The sequence below is a fragment of the Pteropus vampyrus genome, unplaced genomic scaffold (genome assembly GCF_000151845.1).
Source record: "Pteropus vampyrus isolate Shadow unplaced genomic scaffold, Pvam_2.0 Scaffold163, whole genome shotgun sequence".
In the NCBI taxonomy this organism is placed as follows: domain Eukaryota; kingdom Metazoa; phylum Chordata; class Mammalia; order Chiroptera; family Pteropodidae; genus Pteropus; species Pteropus vampyrus.
Genome location: NW_011888944.1, coordinates 45,854 through 69,698, shown reverse-complemented (window position 1 = coordinate 69,698; position 23,845 = coordinate 45,854). Strand labels below are relative to the sequence as shown.

Genomic DNA, 23,845 nt, shown 5'->3' with positions numbered 1-23,845 from the left:
GGGAGTCGGGAGTGGCTTGGGGGCTGAGGGAGGAGCATGTGTGGGGAGGGTGAGGTGAGGCGCCTGTTTACCGCCCCGCGGGAGACATTGTTTTGGGGATCTAGGGAGCCCCAGGTGGCACTAGAACAGGGAAGCGACAAGGCCAGATCTGAGGTAGAAGGTAGCTTTGAGGGGCGGGTATGCTTTCGGGTGGGAAGGGAGGAGAGAGACCCTCGGGAGGCTGCGGCTACTGGTGCTCGGCCTGGGGAGGAGGAGGGGGCTGGGGCGGTGGCCTCAGGGTGGGGACGAGGGGCAGATTCACTGCCTGAGTAGGGACAAGGATGAGGGAAGGAAAACGGCTCAGATGCCCCGCAAGATCACAGTCAGCCCCTTCTCCCTTACACGAGAAGGCCGGGAAGGAGCCAGGAGATGGAAGCGGAGATGATGGCTCTTGAGCAGGGCGCAGCGGACACACCCCTGCACAGCTGATGCGCCCCTGCCCTGTGGGCCGGGCCAGCAGGCGGGGGCAGGAGGAGGTCGCCGTGAAATGAGCCGAACCTAACAGCCGTGCACGTCGTAGAGAGCTTACGTAACGTACGCACTTGTCATCCGCTCGCATCCACACGGCTCCGGCGTGGGCAGCTCGTCTCACAGCCAAGGAAATGGAAGTCGAGAGAGGTGGGGTATGGGACATGCCGGCTCCTCTGGGAGTGTGGGGACGAATCTGACACCGCTTCCGACGCGTGGGTTCTTTCCCCACATCGAGCGAGCCTCTGACACCAGCCGGGTGCCGTCCAGTTCAGCTCGGTTCTGACAGTCTACCTGGACGTAGCATCAGATCGCACAGGCGAAGGGCTGCGTCCTACAAGGCCAGCTCCGCGTCAGAGGCCAGTGGCGAAACCTTCTTGGGTTCAAGTCATTTGCTGGACTGGCTCACAGAGCTCAGGATGCCAGTATACTTCCCAGATCACTGGTTTAGTATGAAAGGACGTGACAGGAAAGACGGGTGACAGGTGCACGGGACAAGGTGTTTGGGGACAGGCGTGGACCTTCCCTGCCCTCTCCAGGTGGACGGCTCCCCCAGCTCCTCCGTGTGTCCGCCAACCCAGAAGCTCCCCAAATCTCGTCCTTTAGGGGTTTTATGGAGGTTTCATTACATAGTCATGGTTGATTAAATTATGGCCATTGGGGCCGGAGACAGCTCTCCCCATCCCTGGATTTCAGGGGTAGGGCCGGAAGTTCTAACCCTCTAACCACCTGACTGGTTCCTTTAGCAACCAAATCCCATCCTTAGGTCCAAAAGTCACCTCATTGACTAAGCTCAGATGTGATTGAAAGGGGTTCGTTATAACTATCAAGACACCTTATCACTGAGGAAATCCCAGGGGCTTCGGAGCTCCATGCCGGGGGACGGGGGCAGAAGGACCAAATACATGTTTCTTACTATAAGTCACAGTATCGCCGTGACGGCTTAGGTAAGGGGTGCCTGAGTCTTACTAACCCTAGAGCCACCTCCTGCCTCGTTCAGGAAAGGTTTTCTGAGCTGAGAGATCGAGCATGGTGGCCGCATGATGATAGGGTTGTGGGAGCTGGTTGGCATTTATTCTGTACGTTGTTTCCGGAATGCTCTGCTGACTGCTTTTACTGTGGTGAATTGTACCTAACATGAGGTTTACCATCCTGATCATTCTAGAGCATACGGTTCCGTAGCCCTGTGTGCGACTTTTTATATCTCAGCTGATCCAGGTCACCTCAGCGACATCTGCTTCTTGTCCGGTATTATCGACCCTTTTGGGTTCTTACGGCTACAATTTGTTTTTATCTTCTGCCAAAACAACTCGCATTTTGCCTTTACAATTGTCACGGGCGTGACGATTTCTACAATTAATGCGAGCGCTGGAGACGGCTCCTTACCGAAGGGAGGTTGCACACCAGAGAGACTCTTTTGCTTTTTGTTTTTAAAGATATTTTGAAATTCTAAAAGTAAGCATTCTGCGTGTGACAATAAAGCAAGACAGCAATTACAGCCTTAACTCTTTTAACACAAAAATGTGTTTCGAAGTCAGTGAGCACTGTCGTGCTCCAGGGGTAAAAAAAAAAAAAAAGCAGACAAATATCTGCCTCAATGGGGACTGAGCCTTTTCCTTTTTGAGGCCATTTCCAACTGCTCATCACTGATCGAAGTTTTCTTTCGTAAATCAATATGGGGTCATTTCTTCTGACTGGGTCCTGTCCTGCTCCATTCAGGCCCCTGTAACAAATCCCACAGAGAGAGTGGCTTATAAACAACAGACATTTATTCCTCACAGTTCTGGAGACTGAGTCAGAGATCGGGGTGCAGCATGGTGGGGTTCTGGTGAGGACCCGCTTTCTGCCTTAGAGACGATCACCTTCTTGCCGTGTCCTCACATGGGGGACGGGGGGAGAGATTAAGTCTCCCATGTCTCCTCTCATAAGGTCACTGATTCCACTCACGAGGGTTCCACCCTCATGACCTGACCACCTCCCAAAGGCTTCACCTCTTAATACCGTAAAACTCGAGGGTCAGGATTTTAACAGGTGAATTTCAGGGGGACCGTAACAGGTGCCAGGCCTTTCTCGAACCTCTGTCTTCTCTCTTTAATCTGTCTTCCGTTCAGCACACTTGCTGATCACTGAGTTGGATGCTGGAGCCTCAGCTTCGAGCTGTGGAGAGAGGATTGGATGCCAGCCAAGCCCGGGGAGATTGTGCCGGTCCAGTGGGGAGATGCTAGGAACACAGATGAGGGTGATGGCGGTGGGCGCGCAGACAGGTAGATGAGACTGCTTAGTGAGTGATGGGGTGTGGCGTCTGCGGGAGGAGGAGCCAAGGACAACTCAACCAGGTAGAACGGGGTACCAAACGCCAAGATAGGGAGCCCTGGAGATAAGCAGCTTTGCAGGAAATGAGGTCACTGAAATAAACCACCCAAATCTCAGAGCGGATTCAAGATTCTCTCCCTGCAATAGTGGGACTCAGACACACGATGCCGGCCGAAGGGGCACAGTGACCTCACCCTCCTTCTGACCTGAGCCAGCTGAGAAGGGGCGCCTGGTCCCAGGACTCTGTCTTTCCCCATCGGATTAGATTTTTCCTGATAGTTGGAGCCGTTAAGAGGATGTGTGAGTAACTCAGTGTCTGTTTTTCAAATCCATGCTGCAGGCTATTAGGGTTCTGGTCCAGGAAAGAACATCAAATGGGAAGTTTTCATCCATCTCTGGGGATTTGTGACATTCTGGCCAAGTGAGGTCCAGTTATTTCACTAAGCATCAGAATTTTGTTTTCTCTGTATTAATCTTATTTCTCATTTACCTTCAAAGGCGGAGACAACTGAGCTTGTTAAAAAAATAAAGAGGAAAACCGTACTTCCGTCCCGGCCATTGCTTTGAAATGCAGAGGCCGGAGGAAGAAGCGAGAAAGCTTTAGAATAGATGAGGGAGGGAAGTAAACGTAGACATGAATGCTGGTGCCGTGAATTTAATCAAAGACACGCTGCAGACATTGTGGAGACGGAACATTTATGTGACATTTCATGCTTCCAAAGGATGCTTAAAAAGCATATTAATTAGTTTTTCCTCCGGCGATGATGAAGGAGAAAGGAACTTAGATGAACATTGTGGGCAGAAGTGTGAGAAGACACGGGGACAGCGTGGGGCCGTGAATGAAGGATTTCATGTGCCTGGGAGGACACCCGGCCTGGGTGACGCATGGGGCCCAGGAAACGAGTGGGCGCTCAGAGTTTGTCACTGTTGCGATGGGGACACACTTCACATATGACTTACGTCCGTTGTGTTCCTTTATAGAAATATTTAGTGCTCAGCTTAGGACGTTTAGAAACTATAAAGAGGAAGCACAGCCACCTGAAATTCTGCCATGTGTTTTTAGGGGTGGGACGAGGGCAGCCACTTTCAGTATTTCAGTCTGTTTCTTTCTACGTCTCTGCCCATCTTTAGGTAATAGAAACAATGCCGTGCTTAGCTGTGGGTTCTGCTTTTTAAAAAAATCACTTACCATCATATCAGAATCATTTCTCCGTGTCATTAAAGAGTCTTCATAAATACATTTAAAAAAAACAGTGTTAGCATCACAGTGCATCACAAAGGTGCACCGTAACTATCATCCGTTACTGAATGCCTTTGCTGTTTCTGAATTTTCGGTCACTGAAACAAATATCTCCTTTGTATATCTCTGAACGCCTTTCTGTTTACTTACTTGTTTGATTTTTGTGATTATCACGCATCCATTGTGCTGCTGTTATACATAATATGGAAGAATTTGGGAAATAAAAACACTAACATTTCTGAATCTCACCATTTCTGGATAAACACTTTCACAGTTTTTAAAATTTCTTTTTTATTCTTTTTTGTGCATAAACTTATGCACACACACACACACAAATGAAGGATTTGGTTCATTCCATTTATAACTCTGTATGCTGATTATTTTGCAGCATTATATTGCGAACAAGTCAAAAATTATTTGCCATGGTAATGTCATAATCGTGCAATAGTCTATTTTATCAGTTGCCATAATTTGTTTCACCTTTCTTTTTATCATTCTTTTATTTGCTGGACATTTGAAATGTTCCCAGCATTTATTATTGAAACCCTGCAAATTACAAACTTGGGTTGAACAGTCTTCTACGTAAATTATTATTCAAATCTCTCAGCATCCAAGAAATAGAAACAGCAGGTCCAAGAATATGAATTTATTTAAGGCTTTTATACAAACTATCAAATTTTTCTCCCGAGAGGCTGCTTCAATTTACTTTCCCACCAGCTGTGTTTGAGAGCTATGTGTCACTATACCTTTGTCATCCATAGGCATTTAAATAACTCTTTGATATTTCATAGGTACAAAATAGTATGGTACTACATTATGACATTTAAAAAAATTTCTCTGCATATTAGTGAGATTGGATATTTCACAAGTATATACATTTCCTGCTGGTGCTGTCACAAATCACCACGACAGACTAAAGTTTCATCTCTCTCGTTCCTGGAGGCCGCAAGTTCAAAGCCAGTCTCACTGGGACAAAATCAAGGTGTCCGAAGGTCCGGGGTCCCTCCAGAGGCCCCAGAGGGGAATCTGATCCATGCCTCTTCCAGCTTCTGGTGGCTGCCAGCATTCCTTGACTCGTGGCCACATCACTCCAATCTCTGCCTCTGTGGTCACAGTGCCTCCGCCTCTTCTCTCTGTGGTCAGATTTCCCTGTGTCTCCCTCTTATAGGAACACCTGTGGTTGCAGGTAGGGCCCGTACCGATCATCCAGATAATCTCCCATCTGGAGATCCTCAAATGCAAAATCATTTTTTTGCCACATCAATCAATATTCATGGATTCAAGGATTAGAACGTGGGCATCTATTGGTCAGTTTTCAGACATTCCTTCTGTAAATGGTCTGTCTATTCGCGTACCTGGCTTATGTGTCTATTGGAACATTAACGATTCTCTTAGTAATTTTTCAATCTCTTTTGCTATTAAGGATATCAACTCTTTGATATACGGTATTGTGGCAAATATTTTATGGCTTTTCTTTTTACTTTATTTTCTTTTTTATAGTCGATGTGTGGATTATAAAAAAAATATGTTTTTATATAGCAAAATCTTTCTTTTCTCTTGAGACTTCTGCCATTAGTCTTTAGGTTAGAAATTTCTTTCCCTCTCAGGAATAAGATGAGTCTTTATCCGTACTTATTTGCGAGTTGTTTACGGTATCCGTTTGTACACTTAATTCTTAAAATCATTTGAGTTATTTTAGAATGTGACATAAAGTATTGAAATTCATCTTTTTTTCCCACCTCCCTTTCCACTTTTTCCCAAACTACTCGTAATAGGAGGAACAACATTTCTCCTACCGATCTTAGAGGTTCCTCACCACACGTTAAATTCGTAACATGCGTGAATTTCTGCTTTGTTCCTTTTCTGTTTCTATTCTAGTGCCCACAGTACGCTGTTGTCATTATGATCACTTCATTAAATGCTCAATACTGTCCCCAGCAGTCTTCATTTTTTTTGAAATTGTGTCAGAAACGGCCACTTGTTTATTCTCCTGTGGGAACTTTAAAACGATTTCCTCATTTTCCAACACGAACAAAAATGTCATCGACGTTTTTATTGCTGGTGTGTTAAAGTGATTTACTGATTTGAACCCAGTGGAGACGGTTTTTCAAAACTCATTCTTTCCACTGAAAACGTGGCATGCTTCCCTCTTCGCCAAGATTTTCTTCTGTATCACTCAGGAGTTCTTATTGCTGTCGTATTTCTAAACGAGAAATAGAAAATGTAGTTCTTTTATTAATTACTTAGGTAGTTTCTATCTCATTGCTGCTATTGGAATTCTTTTTCAAAGACGTTTTCTAACTGGCTGGTAACAAAATATGGGAAAGCTATGATCATATCTATGTTAGTCTGGAACTCCCTTTAGCTTTCTAATGGTTTTCATTTGTTTATTTGTTTGTTTACCTAAGCAAGTCAAATGAATGATTATTGATAGCGTCTGAGAAGGTGATGATTTTGTCTCCTTTCTCACAGTTATATCGCTCCTTTCTTTTTCCTGGCAGTCATGCCTTATTTCATCGGCCAGCCTATGTGAACAATGTTGGCTGTCATAGGTGTCTTCGTTTTTTTCCCAATGTCTCAGAGGCACCTATTGCATTTCACGATTAAGTATGTTAATTTTTATTCACTCGAAATGGATATTATATATCTTGGTAAGGAATTATCTATCTCATCTTAGTTTTTGTAGACTATCAGCAATGTGTAAAATATCTTCTGATTTTTATTAAGCTATTGACACTCTTTATTCTTGACAATTGTTGGATATGTTATACTATTGGAATGTTTTTTATTAAACCATCCTTATATGTCGGAGTACATCTTTCTTAGTCATTGTGGGATATTTTCTTTATATGTTGTTAAATTTGATTCATTAGTATCTTGTTTAGAATTTATATGCTTATATCCATAAGATATAAGCAGATTTGTTTAGAGTTTTAATATTCAACCCATATTGTTATCTCTTATCATCTTTTACTTGTTCTAATCTAGAGCACAGTATATGATATTAGTTGGGAATTGAAGTATCAGAAGACCTCACTAATAAAACCATCTCAACCTAGTCTTTTCAGGAAGAAATTCTTTGAGGAAATTTTATCAGTTTCTTCTTTAATTTACAATCTAATCTATTTTCTGTTGAGTCAATTTTGTTAATTTCTACCTTTTCAACAAAGTCACTTATTTCATCGAAACGTTCAAACATATGTGCAAATATACATATATTTGCACAAATATATTTGCACATATATTTGCACATATGCATATATTTGCATATATTTGCACAACTATATAAATTTTGTGTCCTCCATGTCTATTCTGAATATCTTCTCTCTCGATTTAATTTTATTTGATTTTCCTCTCTCTTTTTTAAAAATAAAATTTCTAGAGGGTGGCCTCTAATTTCGTTATCTGCAAGACTAAACTCTGGATCCATTTTATTGCTTTCTAGTTTTATTACTTTCTGCTTTGGCACTGTTATTCATACATACTTTTCCTTTGAACATAGTTTTGCCAACGTTCTCGAAACTCTACTATGCCCCTCTCTCAATGTTGTTTTCTTAATAGTGTGTCATTTTGATTCCGTATTCGGAACAAGAAATTGTTTATAATAGTGTTTTCATTTTTCAAGTAGACGTGACCTCGTCATTGTCACTCACTGACAGTTAAGTTTTGTGGTATAAAGAGAAAGTAACCCACGAAGTTCTTCTCTGGGGACCGACTTAAAGTTACTCTGTGTCCCGTTTGTGATCGACTTTTATAAACGTTCCGTGTTCGCGTAAGGACGGAGCTCGATCTCAGCACATCGAAACACGCACACCTGTCATTACGAAACGAACGTCATTGCACCACAAAAATCGTTAAGCTACAAAATACAAAGGCTCTCATACCAGAAAGATCCCCCAGGGGATTAAAAACGGGTAAGAAAATGTGATTCCGTAATAGAGGAAGGAAGTCCGAAGGGAAGGGCACCGAGCAGTGCCTGCCCTGCGGCATCGTGGGTCCTGGCACCAGCTCTGCATCTCAGCGTCACCCGCCTCGTGCTGTGGGACTTTGAATAAGTCACCGAACCTCTCTTACAATGGCACCTGTTTCATGGGGTTTTGGTAAAGCTTCAAGAAGGAAATCTGTGTCAAGCGTTTGGAGCAGTGCCTGCAGCTGGAGCTAAAGTGGATTCAGCCAGGGTCTCACGTAACTCGCGTAGCAGTTCTTGGAAACGAGTATCATTAATTCCCATTTTACAGATAAAAGCTCAGTCTCAGAGAGGGTTAACACTTACCCAGTGACCACCGCAAGGCTGTGGCCTGATCTTCCTGACTTTGAAGCCCGTGACCTCTTAGCAGTGGGACCAGAGGCCTGACTCGTTTGGGGGGAGCATAGGGAGGCACCCCCAAAGCTCTCAGTGTGGGTGCAGAAGATCAGGAGAAGCAGTCCTTTTCAGTTTCCTGTTTTTCCCATGTGGCCCCAGCCCCTGAGTACATGAAAGCACTTATTTTCTATGAGCTTTTCTTCTAGAACTCTCTGGACTTCATTCAGACCCAGGAAGAGAAGAACGCTTGATTTTTCTAAGAAGAGAAGAATAAACTTACTCACCTACGTTAACATGGTTTCAAGCCCCAGACGGCCCAATGACACCCTCGCCTGATGAAACTCGTCCTCATTGTCCTGTCACTTAGAAGTGACACCTTTCCTCCTGGAAATGGAGTGTCATTCCGGGGCACGACCACATGGCTTCCGTGGCTGGAGAAGACTCTCAGAGGCATCGGGAGCTGCCACACAATGACTCCCCTTTGAAGGGAACCAGGACATAAGAAAATTAGAGACCGTCACCTCCGCATTCCGTCAGCCACTTCAGAATTCCTCACAGGTTGATGTCCAGACTCCTTCAGGTGACCTTCGGAGCTCTGGGTCTCCTCTTTTAGATAATTCAGGCTTTTCGGACGGGGCAGTAAGGATCCTGTTAGCTTCCTGGGTCAGCTACGATCCACGGTTCCTCTCTAACAACGTTCTGCGTGGGACAGGCTCTGCCATTTGTCAGGCGCTGGAGCTGGCGTCTGGGGAATCGCGATCCCTAGGGTTTGTCTAGTGACCACTCACCACTGTGGTCAGCGTGCTGCCATGCAGGGTCCGCAGTGTGGTCCCTGCCCTGACCAGTCCCCTCGGAATCTGAAACTCTGGGGTATACAGCTCAGCGATCTGTGTTTTCACAAGGCCCCACCCCCACCCCCCAGGTGAGTCTGAGGCCTACCTGCGTTTGAGAGCTCCTGGGAGAGTGATTCAGAGCAGGGACCCTGGGACCCAGGCCTGGGTTTGGGTCCTCACACTGCTACCTGCGAGTTCTGTGACCTTGGGCAGCTTCCTTAACCTCTCTGTGCCTTGGTAGGTGTGCTCGTTAGTAAAATGGGGATAAGTGGGTATAGCTCACTGAGTCGCCATGAGAATTAGACAGAGCGATACATGTACAGTTCTTAGGACAAGACCTTGCACGGAGGGCTCGCTCCTGAAATCCTCGCTCCGTTTAGCTCCAGTCTGGGCAAGGTGCATGCTGGCCACCGTACCTGCGTCTCCCACTTTATGGGGAGTCGCTGCCCGAGGCCCAGGGCACAAAGTTTGAGGCACTTGGGGGCCCTGCGCCCAGATCCAGCCTGTGATCAGGCGCCCTCTAGTGTCCTCAGCGGGCAGGAGTCCAAGCCCCCTTTGGGACCAGTCCGTTGGTTCCCGGTGTATGCATTCTTTCGACAGTTACTGAGTGCCTACTGCGTGCCTGGCTCTGTTCTAGGCGCTATTTGGCAGTGAAGAAACCAGACAGGGATCCCTACCCTCATGAAGTCAGGTCCTGATGAAGGCTGTGGAGGTGAGCAGAGCAGGAAGGAGGGGAGGGTGTGGGGGAGGCTGTTTTAGGCAGCGTGGCCTTGGGAGGAGGCCTCTGGGGCTGAGCAGCCTGAAGCACCGAATGGCCGGGGCAGACCCCTGGAAAAGGACGTCCTAGCCTTTCTCCAAATATGCGTCTGCCGGTGACCCTAAGCCGGCTTCCAACTCCCTCCGGTCCTCTCCATCTCCCTCTGAGTCCCCATCTCATGCAGCCCCTTCCTTCCCACCCACCGATGCCCCCAAGTTCAGTTCAGGCCCTCCTCTCCCTACCTCTGGACCCCCTTGGAGGACTCACATCCATAATCTCTACCTCCCTTGTCCATATAATTCCAGTCAGCAAATTTTGCTCAAATCGACTCACAGGGATGAGCAGACAAAGCCCCTGCCTGCACAGGATTTGCTGCCAGAGAGACGGATGAATGGATGGCAGACAGACGGCCCGTGTAAGCCCAGGCTGGAGGGAGCACGGAGCAGCCCTGATGCAGGAGGGGAGGGAGGGGGAAGCCGTTCTGGAGAAGCAGGTGTCCATCTTGAGGGCTGGAGGACAGTTAGGTAGCCAGGTGAGAAGGGAGGGAAACACCTTTCCAGGCCGAGCGAGACTTTCTGCTCAGGTCCAAGATGTGAGTTCCATGCGCTCAACCCAGACGCTGAGTCACAGACTCGGAGGCGGCAGATCTGACCTCAGCCCCGCCCCCTCGATTGGGATGGGCCCCTTAACGTTGGCTCAGAACCACAGCAAAGGGGCAAAGGGCACACCGTCTACTGGCTCCCAGCCAGGTCCCAGGCCCATGCTAGGATTCACCTCCGTCGACCTCACAGAAAGCCTGCGAAGTAAATGGTAATCGCTGTTCTCCTTTTCTAGCTGAGACAGCGGGGATTCTGGGGAGAATCTGCTCAAGGCCTCACAGCTAGTAAGTAGAAGAACCAGAATTTGAACTTGGGTCTAACTCCAAAGCTGAGTGCGGCTGTGAAATGGTCTCAGGCTCTTTTTCTGTAGACTGGAAATTATGAGACGACCTCATGGAGGAATGTCGCTCATGGTCTTTAGCCCTTTGATAGGATACCAGGTAGGAAAGTTTTAGCATTAAAAAAAGTGCAGTGCTTTAAAAGCAGGGGTGTGTTATTTGAGGGGTCTATTGCTAGCTGCAGCATCACTTACCTGTGCCATCCATCTTAACCCAACATATGCTCAGTCGACAAGTAGTAGCTGAACACGTGCCCTGTGCTGGGCTCCGGCCATACAGAGCACAGCAGGGGGTGAGGGCGTGGCCCCGAGGACCTTCATCTAGTGGAAGAGACACGCCCATAAAGAGATGCAGGGTGGCAAGTGCTTTGATGGGGTTCTGTACCAGGTGGGGATGTCATCATAGGAAGACATGCTAAGCCGGAAGGATAAATAGATGGTCTGTAGATAGGGTCGGGGGGGGGGCATTCCTGGGAGGGGAAGCTGAGTGTGACAGGCATAATGTCATGAAGTCAGCCTGTCAGACGTGGAGGCTCCGGATCGGAAAGGCGAAGCAAAGGAGCAGAGGGCCGGGGCCTGGCCAGTGGCAAAGCTGGAACCACAGAGGAGCTGTCACAGGACAGGGCTCCGTGTCTGCGGGGCTGTCACAGAGCAGGGCTCCATGTCTGCGGGGTCCTCACGGGACAGGGCTCCGTGTCTGCGGGGTCCTCACGAGACAGGGCTCCATGTCTGCGGGGTCCTCACGAGACAGGGCTCCGTGTCTGCGGGGTCCTCACGAGACAGGGCTCCGTGTCTGCGGGGTCCTCACGGGACAGGGCTCCGTGTCTGCGGGGTTCTCACGAGACAGGGCTTTGTATCCCAGGCTAAGAGCTTTGGACTTGATCCTGAGGGCGAAGGGGAGCTGCTGGCGGTTTTAGGAGAGAAGTAATTTGAACATTAATTTCACATTCTAGAAAGATCGCTCGGAGGCTGTGAGGGGAAAGGAAGGGTGCGCAGGAGGGCTTGGGGACAGTTAAGGTGCTATTGCAAGAATCCTGGCAAAATGTCTAGAAACCTCCCCCGAGGCAAATGCCAGCAGGGAAGGAGGGTGGAAATGCTCAGGAGAAAGATGAGCCAACCAGACAGGACCGAGTCAGGGCAGCGGGAAGCAGTTTCCTCTGCACACCTACTGTGTGCCGGGGCCCACAGTCGGAACTTGATCTGCTCGCACTCTCACCACAGCCTGAGAGGTGCCTATGGCTGTCCCCACCCAACAGGTGAAGAGCAGGAGCTACCGAGGGGCCTGGAGAGTGCTTTCCAAGGCCACACACCGAGGCGGGAGCAGAGCGCCTCAAGCTCGCCACGATACCCCAAGAGTCACGGGGTCCATCAGCCCTTGGCCTCCCTGAACCCTTCCTTCTCCAAGACTCCACAGGTCACCACTTCACAGGGTTCCCCAACCTCGTGCTAAACAGTGTCCAGTCTCTCCCTCAGCCACTGCTGGTGGGGACCCCACTGATGCAGAAGGAGGGGCCTTCTGCAGAGAGCCCAGGCTGCTCGGCCCAGGGGCCCAGCCGAGTGTAACGACCGAAGGCCATGTCCATTCATCGGCCCCCTCTCTCCCTTCAGGAGAGCACCTGGCCGTACCTGTTTGGAGTGATCGCTGTCCCCGCCTTGGTCCAGCTGGTGAGCCTGCCCTTTCTCCCCGAGAGCTCACGCCAGCTGCTCTTGGAGAAGCATGACCGGGCGGGAGCCGAGGAAGGTAGGACCCTTCGTCTCTGCCCCGTGGCTCCGGCGGCTTCACAGCGTCACTGCGGTGGGGCGTGTGGGGACCGGGCCATCCCTCCGCAGGCGTGGTGCCGGGTGCCCTAGCACACCCCGTGTTATTTCCACTCCCCAACAGCCTGCTGCGGGCATCCCAGGGAAGGGATATGGGTCACACTGGGAGCCAGGAAAAGCCAGGACAGGGCAGGATAAGACCTAGGTCCACTCGTTTCTGTGTGGCAGTGTCTCTCCACGGGTGGTCCCACCACAGAGATGACCAAACGCAGACTCCTGAGTGGTTCGGGTGTGTGGTGGCCTCCCCTCGCCTCAGCTCAGTTCTGCCGTCTTCACATTCACATACAAGGAGGTGGGGGGGTTTACAAGCACAGAGTGGGCGCCAACATCGCCACCACGACCCCCTGGAACGTGCCCAGCGGCCCTGCGAGGGGGATCCCGTATCCCCTATTAGGAGAGAAACACGAGGCCCACGTAAGGCCTGGGAATCATTTTTGGTAGCTGAATGGTGAAGTGCTGGGTCGGATACACAGCACGGCTGTCAGAGTCAGAGGCGTTTCTGCAGAGCCCCCCACAGCCAAGGTTGCTGTGCCCTGGGAGGAACAGCACAGCGTGAACAACCACATTCCCGTTCGTTCGGTTTTATAAAACAAGACACAGTGGACAGCGTTGTGGTTAAGCATAAGGGGTCGGGAGGTCAGCGTTGCCTGCATGTCCCAGCTGATGGTCTGACCTTGAGCAATTCTAACTCCTTGAGCTTCAGAACCCTCATCTATACAAAGAGAATGGTACAGACCTCCCTTGCTGTAAGGATTAAATAAGGTGATATATATATATATATATACACACATACATACACACACATATGTACACACATGCATACTTACATACATACACATACATACATATAGTATTATTTGCCGTCGTTATTGCTGAGAACTCTGTCCTTTTTTTTAATCCATATCCTGTCCTCTAAATTTCACTAATGTCCACGTCTGAGGAAAAGGTTGAGAATTATATATGTTTTTTAATATAATTCGAGCAACGTCTTTTAAAATCCAAACAACCCAAGTATTTCCTGAACTAACCAACGGCATAATTGCCTTTTTCATCTAGCGGTTTGTGGTTTGGATCCATTTTCTCATCTACAAAATTTTTATAATGCTAAATGAGAGAATATTATCATTACCTTAATTTTTCAGATGAAGAAACAGGCTTACAGGGGTGAAGGGACTTGCCTGAGGCTGTGGTTATTTGGTTTTGGTTTCTAGAGGCCTTTGAATATATGGTGGAAATGACAGACCTTTCTTCGGCAGACTGCCCGTGTACACAAAATCTGCGGAGCTTGGTGGGTGGTGGACCTCGAGCCCTCTTTCTCCCAGAAGCCCACAGGGGACCCCGATTAATAACTCCTACCCCATCTCACAGCCCGTAGGTGACAGAAGAAGGACTGGAACCTGAGGGTGACTTTTCTCCCACCACCCTCATGCACCGAGGGACATCGGCGGGCATTGTCCTGGGGACTTAGCACAGGGCCCGTGGAAAGACAACCTTCCAGAAGTCAGGCTTCAGAGAAAGAGGCTGATGAAAAGGGTGTGGCTGAGAAATGGCTGAGGGGCTCCGATTCCCAAAAATTTGCCCCCTTGACCCTCCTGGCAATCCTGAGGAGGAAGGCCTGGGAGACGCTTCGATTAAGTACAGTTGGAATGGGCAGTGCATGTCAGCAAATGCCAGACAGCGAAAAAAGGTTTAAAAGATTTCCTTCATAGCACAGTAGGGAATGAGAGAGAAGGCCAGTTATAAAAAATGGTAAATATGACACGTGCACTTTATAAAAAGAACAAAGATGTTGGCCTCAGGCTGCAAGAGAATAGTAAAACTCACACCTGTGCTAATAAAAGTGCTAAATTCGCCCCAGGCATTTAGCAAACAATGGCTGTTTACTGTGCTGGGCTTCTCGCCTGGGGATGGCATTCTAGATGGCATTCCAGCCACCTGGGCAGGGGACACGTTCCTTAAGGGAGGTGCACACACTCCCTCACAGCCCATCTGTGTTGAGAACTACTTCATTCTAAGCATCCCACATACTAGATCATTAGACCCTTACAATCGTGAAAAGTAGATCACATTATCATTCCCATTTTAAGACAGAAAAACTGAGGATCTAAAGCTGGAAGGTGGTGCTGGGATGCGAACTCTTGACGTGTTGCTGGAACCTCTGAGCATAAACCACACACACTCTGTTCCCTAGCGCCTTGTTCGGCCCTGTGGGACATACACCTCGCCTGGCCTGTCGGCAAGTCCGGGAAAGGGGCCATGTAGCAGGTGGCCATGGCCGTAATAAACCACCTGGCATCTCACTGGCTTGAGACAATAGTGCTCCTGTTCCCAAGCCTGTGGGCCAGCTGTGACATTCCCTTAATCTCGATAGGGCTTGCCCTCGCAATTCTTGGTGTCTCAGGGGACGCGCTCAGGTGTCTGGTGGTCAGCTAGCTGGCCTAGGATGGCCTCAGCGCTGTTCCACGTGCCTCGCCCTCCAGCAGGCTAGCTGGGGATAATCTCCCAGTGGGCACAGAGGTCCCAGAGGGGACGTGAAAACCACGGTAATCTTTCGAGTTTCAAAGCTGCTAAAATCCTATTGGCATCTAGACTGCCCTGAGCCGCTCCAACTTTAAATGCTGTTTTAGGAGAGAGATTCCCTTGCACGCTGCACACATCTCGATCCCTGAAGGAAAAAATTCTAATTGGCCCTTCATGGGTCACGTGAACCAATCACTGTTCTGGGCATTAGAATTCCCTGATTGACCAGTCTGGGTTACTATCCAATGCCGCATGCATCTCAATCCCTGAAGGAAAGAATTCTAATTGGCCCTTCATGGGTCACGTGGCCATCCTTGAGCCAATCACCGCTCTGGGAGTTAGAATTCCCTGATTGGCCAGTCCGGGTTACTATCCAGCCTGGTGATTGTAGGGGCGAAGGGCTGCGAGGTTTGACTGACATCTCTACTAGAGTTGCAAGAATATAGGAGGATAACTTCAAGAAAAAGACACTGGCAACAGAAAGAAGTGATAGATGCTCGTCAGCATGAAGGAATGACACCTCTGCATGCACCTTCCTGGTGGTGCTCCGTCACCCCTTCTCCATGGTTAGTGTTAATCTTTGATGCCAGAACCCCAGTCAGGCATATGGACTTGGCAGAGAGTTCAGACCACAGTTCCCAGATAAACCAAAACCAATATGTTTTGTTGTTGTTGTTTTGTGGACGGGAGAGGGTATGTTTCTGTAGCATTTGGAAGCCAGTTGCTGGCTAGTACCCTGGCCTGAATAGAAAGAGAGGACTTCATTATCGGCTGCTATCATAATTTTGATTGGCATCATGATCAGGAGAAGTTCATTTGTTCTTTTGGTGTTTTGGAGGAGAAAGGTGTGCATAGCAGGATTAAGGCCAGCACCCTTATGATAGAAAACCTACCCTGAACGGGCCCGATCTCATCTGATCTCGGAAGCTAAGCAGAGTCGGGCCTGGTTAGTACTTGGATGGGAGACCACCAAGGAAGACCAGGTGCTGTAGGCATTTAAAAAGGAAAAAAAGAAAAAGAAAACCCCAATAGTAGCGTCTTACACAAAATACAAGTTTCTTTCTCTCTCACCTAAGGAAAGGTTGAGGCAAGCAGTCTAAGGCCGTTACGATCCTTCATGGTGGCAAGGACCTGGTTCCTTTCATCGCTGCATCTGCCGTCCTCAGAAGGTTGCCTGCCTCATGGTCCAAAGTGGCTGCCGTCATATCTGCATTCCAGCCAGGAGGAGGAGGGTGAGAACCCTTCCACTTTAGGAAGTCTCCTTGAAGGCTCACACACTGCTGCTGTGTGTGTCTCTTTGGTCAAACTTGACCCCACAGCCTCTCCTAACTGCCAGTGAGGCTGAGAGATATAGTCCTGTCGTGCGCTGTTGTCACGAAAGGTCAGAGCCTGCTCTTAAGGGGGAGGGGAGAATGAATAATAGCGTTTGGCCACTGGCGGGCTCTGCCACCATGTGAAGTACCCATAGACTGAGGCATTTCAGATGCACTGGAGGCTGATAACTCACGGCTCCTTCAAAATGGCATGCTTGCACAGCCACTTGATGCGCATTTAGAGGTGAGGCTGAGTAAGCTCTGGCAACGCGCTACCAGCAACCACTGAGCGAAATGAAAACCTTGACATTAATGGGGACCGCCTTCATTTGTCATTCCCAAACACCCCCATGGCTGTCCTGCTCCCACCCCACGAGAACTGTCAGCCATGTTAAAGTCCACTTTCTGCGTGTCGTTACATTTTTAAAGATGCCTAGTGCCTTACAGAATGCCATAGTGCCCCTTATCCAGGGATGGTCTGGCCCGAGCTGGAGTCAGGGCTGCTCTACAGTCCAGAGATGGCCAGGAACATCGGGTGGCAAGGTCACATGCGAAGTGGACAGAACTGGCGTCAACAATAGCCCTTGTTGGAGACTGTTGACTTACATTCTTTCGTGCTGGGGGCTAAAGTATGTTACCAGGGGTCTGGTTTTTATTAAAGCATGAAGAAAGCATATTCAAGTGAATTCAGGCCAGAGGTAAGTTAAATATACAAGCTTTCCCCAAATCATTGCAACACTTGCCCCCAAGAAGAGCACAGATTCCCTGGGGTGGCCCGATGTGAGGTCCAGGCCATTGGACCTGCCTGGACTTTCCATGTGGGGACAGAAGTAGATGGAGACCCAGCGTAGGCACAAACTAGAGTCGAAGGTCTGCCCTAAAGGACTCCCCATAATGCGAGCACCCCCCATTCTCCCTGCTGCTCCAGCCCCCTCCCTGACTCCCGTGGTGCCGGAGGTTCCAGCAGAAGCAGAGTCTTTCTTCCTCTTACCTTAGGTCTCATACCAGGGCCCCTTGTGGGTGGAATCTAATAAGAATCTGCCAGCTCCGAACCCCAGGGATACAGGAGTGATTCTAAAAGGGTGATTTGGGACCGTGTCCCAGTGGGCAACCTAAGGAATAGGTGAAAATATTTACAAACCGTATATCTGATAAGGGGTTAATTTCCAAAATATATGAGGATCTCCTGCAAAAAAAGATAAACAAAACTAATAACCTTTAAAAAGAGGCAAAGGACTTGGATAGACATTTCTCCGAAGAAGACATACAAATGGCCAACGGGTATGTGGAAAAAATACTCAGCATCACTAATCATCAGGGGAATGCAAACCAAAACCGCAGTGAGACATCACGTCACATTTATTATCAAAAACACGAAAGACAAGTGTCGGCAAGGTGGCGAGAAATCGGAACCCTTGGGCAGTGTTGGTGGGAATGCCAAACGGTGCAGTCGCCACAGAAAACAGTACGAAAGTTCCTTTAAAAAATGAAAAATAGAACTACCATAGGATACGGCAGTCCCACTTCTGAGGATTTATCCCAAATAATCGAAACCAAAATCTTGAAGAGAAATTGGCACTCTCATGTTCACTGCAGCACTATTCACAACAGCCAAGATGTGGAAACCTCCTAAAATGTTCCTCAGTGGATGAATGGATAAAGAAAACGTAGTCTACACATACAATGGAATATTATTCAGCCTTAAGGAAGGAAATCCTGCAACGTGACACCACTGATGAACCTTGAGGACATTACACTAAGTGAAATAAGCCAGTCACAGAAGGACATGTGATCTCACATGAAGTATCCAAAATAATCAAATTCAGAGACTCAACCAGTAGAATAGTGGTCGCCAGGGGCTTGTGGGAGGGGAGACGAGAAGTTGTTGTCAACAAAGTTTCGGTTATGCAGGATGAATAAGCTCTAGAGATCGCCTGTCCCATTTTGTGCCTCTACCCGGCAGTACTGTTTTGTGCGTTTAAAATTTGTTAAGAGGCAAGATCTCATGTTAAGTGTCCTTACCACAATAGAATAAAATAAATGTGTAAACCTTGCAATAGTAAGTTATTCATTTACTAATGGAAAAAATAAGCCATGTCTGTGGATCTCAACCCTGACAGTATTAATGCGATTGCTGATCCCATTGCATGCGGAAGCGATCGTTGCAAAGAATAGACATCTCAGGAGCGTCGCTGGGGAAGAGAACTTTGAGTTTGTCTTAAGGCGACCTACACTGTCGGACAGTTCATCACACAAGGAGATTGCTGTCTGTGACCACCTCCTGTCCATGTCATCCTGAGCCAGGCTTGCAGGACCCCTGGGCATGCAGCAGTGCAGGAGTGGCAATGCCAGCCCCCCAGATGACTTGGGCGTGTCGCTTCATCCCCCTGTGCCTCGGTTACCCATCTGTTAAATGGCATTTGGAGCACTGCCCTCGCAGGGGTTCGCGAGGGTCCTGCAGGCCTGCCATCCAGCACTGCCCGCCGGAGTGGCAGAGAGCTGTGTCCTGTCTCCCACTCGAGAGAACGCCTTCTGGGTAGAAACCGTGCCTCGTTCTCCCCTTGCTGAAGTGCCCTGAGCATCCTCGGCACATGGCGAGCTCTCGAGAGCTGCAGGTTAATAGAAATGAACCGCATTTGGTTCTGTTAGCTTCCTGGCGCTGCAGTTGCTTTCCCTCATTCTCTGAGGCGTGTGGAAAGAAAGATCAGACAGATCGTGATGGGACGCTGACTACCTGGGGTCTCCTGCACACTTCCTAACCTCCCTGAGGCTCGGGGGACCAAACAGCACTGGGGATCGTGATAAAGTCTGAAAGGCGCCTTGCCCAAAGGCCGGCGCATAGTAGGTGCACAATAAATGTTCGCCTCCTTTCCCCTGTGAACGAAGACAAATACCTAACTGGTACAAGGCCTGGCTCCCTTTCCCAGCCTGGAGCTGACCGTGCCGCCCAGAAGGTTTTTTCCTTCCGATTGGGAAGTGCCAATTCCCCTTCCTTTTTCAAGTTCTTTGGAGCGCGTGATTAGAACATGGCCGGAAATAAGAATGAGCTGTGAGCCGTGGGAAGCCTCTTACTCTCCAGGGCAAGGGCGCGGGAAGGAGCCGAGGCGAGGAGAGGGTCTGGGCCAGATCGCAGGACCTGCTTCGATGACTCGGAGGCGAAAGAGCGTGGACTCTGGGCGGCTCGTTTTCCATAGCAAATGCCTTTTGGAAATAGGCTCAGAGACGACAAGATTTTAAGGCCATTTTGTTCTCCAAGGACAGCTAGTTACAGGTGTACGTGTCTGTCCCTCTCCTCCCCGCCGCAAGATGCCATGGCCTCGTGCTCCCCCAGTGCCGTAGGGGCTGCATATTCCAGGCTTCCGCCCTTGCGCTAGAGACCGTGTTGTCCATCTTCCTGTTCAATGCCTGGGTTCCTCCCACAGCCCCTCCGACAGGTGGTCAGCAAGCCTCCCCTTGCATACCTCCAGGAGTGGGGAACTCGCTGCTTGTGAAACCGCCCAGTCCGCCTTTGACTACATCAGTCAGACGGTCCTTCCTTGTGGCGAACTGACGTCTGACACATCACAGCTCCTGAACTTGGTCCTGGTTTTAAACCTCAGGGCCAAGGAGAACAAGAGCAACCCCACCCACATCCAGGCTTCACCTCCCAGAGGATCCCCTTCTCCAGACGAGACGTGAGCGAATAGGAGGAGGGTCCAGTTATGTTCATCCAATGTGGTGCTGCGTGCCAGGCTCTGAACGAGACTCAGCCTCTGGTGTGGGGTGTCATAAGCCTTACACTAGCATATGCACCTGCCCTGAGCAGGGAGGTCCATGGCGATGACAGGAGAAGCGGTGGTGGCCATTTACCACGACAGGACGCCCCCGACACTGTCCCCCACGCTTTGTTTCTTCTCTGCAGCTAAAGATCGGAGGGAAAGGAATGTAGTTACTCATGGGCTCTGGGTGAAAAAAAATGCAAGTCCAGCAGCACCTGGGCTTCGAAGTCGAGCTGGATGCCCGCAGAGCTAAGAGCTGGACGCCATCGGCTGACCACACTGCTCACAGCCAAGCAGTGAGTCCTTTCCTGAAGGCATACGCACCTTCATGTATGCCATGCTAGTCACACAAGACACTATTCCTAACCCTGTCACAGGAATCTTATAAGGAGTTTGGGGCAAGGAGAACAAACTTTTTATGAACACATATATGACAGGAAATTAAAGTGATGCATTAAAGAAGATCATAACTTTTAAGAGAAAGAAGAGAGATTTTTGTATCCGGAAAGTCTGTTAAGATCCAAGCATTTAATTTAGCTGAGAGCTTCCTGGTAGCCAAGGTAAAAAGGGGAAGACTCAGTTGTAAAGTATCCTTATTTGATATGGAAAGCATGTATACCAGGGAAGAAAGAGAAATATTTTCCTGCCCTAAAACTCTAGGATTACTTTATCACACAAATGTTCCACTTTAAACTTTGAGGAAGGATTAGAAATATTGTGGTTTAGTGCATGACTCAGAAACATTACTCATTCTGCCACTTCTCCTATTTATCCTTAATAAATGCTAGAAAAAGGATAAAATTCTTGGTTTCCAAAGGGGCCTTTTTGCGGCGTTTTTTAGTACATTTCTGGAAATAACACCCCAGAGCATTCGTGTGCTTGCTTCTTAGAGAATTTGGAGCAAGTTTAACGGCTTTTTCGTTCTTTCTTTCTTCCTTTTTATTTAAAATTTTTTTTTGCTACTTAAGAAGAGTAATTTCGCATGCCCTGTGGCTTAGAGCGGCGTTTTTAAGGATGACACCCACCGTATCTGGAATGGAATGGACTGTCCACAGGACTGTCACCATAGCCACCTCTCCCTGTAGGAGGACGAATGTCACAGCGCTGAATATTTAAATCTATGCTCCGAAAGTGTCTCCCGTGATCTGATCGTTATGACCTCCAGCGTCTAATCGGTCAGCCCAGCTTCATGCACTACCCGTGGAGGTTTACGCGGTTAAGGTCTGCGTGAAAAATGACAGGTTCACTGAGGCTGGAAATTTGCAATGTTCGGCCTGGAAGAGGCATAAGTCGTATGGGCAAGTCTGAATCCTGGGAAGACTAGCTCTTCCTGTATTTCGGGAGGTCATGTAGAAAGGGCCCTGGAGGTCATTTCTTCAGTATTTCTTCCAGTGATAGAATCAACTCCCAGGCATCCTAGCCAAGTGGTGGTCCGATCTCCAGCTGGACACTTCCAATGAGGATGGGAGCACAGGGCCAGGCAAGCAAGTGGTGCTCGGTGACATTCATCGAAAGAGTGACCTGTGTGTGAAGCTCCGAGCCGGGGTTTCGTGTGCGCTGGATCATCCAGTTACCACAGCAGCTGCATGAGGCAGGCGTGATCACAAAATTCTCATCCACTGAGAGGTGGAGACAGGGCTCGAATCCTGGGCATGCTCCACTTTGCTGTGGGGCGATCGGCAGATCCTTGTTCTCTCCTGGCTTCTCCTGGCCGATTAGGTGACCCTGGGCATGTCGCCGCATCCTATTTTTAAACAAGGGCTTGAGACTCTGTGGTTTCGAAGGTCCCCGCCAGATCTAGCCCTGACAGGGTTCGTGTCTGGGCGGCGGGTCCCAGGATCACTGTGATCTCCGCTGAAAGCCCACTCTTGTCCCTGGGTGCAGACGCTCCTGGGCTAAACAGACATGTCCCGCGAGGTGGAGGAGGTCCTGGCCGAGGGCCGCGTGCAGAGGAACATCCGCCTGGTGTCTGTGCTGGAGCTGCTCAGGACCCCCTTCGTCCCCTGGCAGGCCATCACCATGGTCATCAGCATGGCCTGCTACCAGCTCTGCGGCCTCAATGCGTTGAGCATCCCTGTATGGTCGGAGGAACCGGACGGGGTGTGGGGGGCATGGTTCGGAGCTTGGGCGCTGGGGGCCCAGGTTCCAGTCCCAACAATGTCACCTCCACCAGCTCCGTGCAGTCGGGCAGCCAAGCAAACTGATCCTCGGGTTCCTTATCTGTAAGATGAAACCACGTCATACTGAATGGAATAATCTATGCAGAGTGCTCAGTGCAGCAGCTAACACAGTTACTCTTTAATAAATGCTGCCCATCGTGAAAATTACTGATCCCTAGAGGTAGTTAAAAGTCCTATTTCTCAATAAAAGGGGTATTAGGAAGTCATGAGTGAGAGACGTTAAGATGATCTAAATGAAAGGACTTGGGGCTGGGCTGGCTTCAGCTGGCCACTTTAGCCTGAGAAAATCTTAAGGCTTGAAGAAAAGGTTTCTCGAGGCCTGAGCTGGCGTGGGCAGGAAGGTGGGAGGAAGAGGTGTCCCCATGAAGTCCCCCAAACCCTCTGACGGACCCAGTGCCCCTTCTCTTTCGAGGGCTCCGGGACGTAGAATTCAGGACCTTGAGGAATGGGGAGGCCGACTTGGGGTCATCACCCTTATTGTCGCTTCTGGAAAGCAGTGGGGTGGCCGCCAGGGCTGGGGACGTCCCCACCCACGAAGGCGTGCAGGCCGGCTGGCCGGCCCCGTGGCAGGTGTGCGTTGGGGAGGGGTCGCATGGAAGCTGCCATGCAGTGCGCTCGGAGCCATTTACGTAACTCAGAAGTGTGACTGGGCCCAGAGGGAGCGAGAAGGGACCTTCCAAAGAACAGATAAAATACCTCCTCTGCGTCTACACGGAGTGAGTGTGAGCCTGGCACCCCAAGAGTCAGCAGGGAGGGATCCGGGGTGTTAGGGGAGGTGACTGAAAGGGGAGTAGTTTCTGTCTGGAGAGGGGGCAATAAGCCCAGAAAGTTACAACCTTAGGGATCTGCCTCGTTTCAACAACTCTTGATTCTATTTTCGGAAACATTGGGCCGAAATGAGATCATCTTGCTACTTATTTGAGGCGGGTGGGAGTCAGCGGGACTAGGAGGGACCTGGTCAGCAGTGTGACCTCGGGACAGCTCTGAGGATGCAGGAGGGAGAATGTATCCGTTTCTTAAAGCTCACACTGGGAGTTGTAGAAGCCACATATAGAATCTGTATTTAATGAGGCCTTTAGGTTGACAAGCATGACATTTCTAAACAGAATTCTCTCCTCCGCTGGGACGTAATTTTCTGATTTGCATGCCCTACATAACTTGAGAAATTCTGCTCGGGTGTATCTGTAAATCCTGCAGCATGAGCCACGGGGGAAGAAACATCTTGCCTGCCCGCAGAGCCAGCGGCGGTGGGATCGCAGCTTCAGAGTATCCTGCCTTTCGGGTACTTTGTTATTGTGAGAACACTTAGCATGAGACCTGCCCTCTTAACGCACATTGAAGGGCACGGTGCAGCATTATTAACTGTA

General features: G+C 49.2%; 1 protein-coding gene and 1 pseudogene across 1 annotated transcript in view; both read left to right on the top strand.

Moving 5' to 3' along the window:
• SLC2A9 (solute carrier family 2 member 9) overlaps positions 1–23,845 on the top strand; it is a 75,939-nt gene that overhangs the window by 33,260 nt on the left and 18,834 nt on the right. Inside the window, 3 exon segments of the mRNA XM_023536623.1 lie at positions 12,146–12,303; positions 12,498–12,630; positions 22,160–22,361. Coding sequence (XP_023392391.1) covers positions 12,146–12,303; positions 12,498–12,630; positions 22,160–22,361 — 493 coding nt within the window.
• LOC111745740 lies at positions 16,104–16,222 on the top strand (annotated as a pseudogene).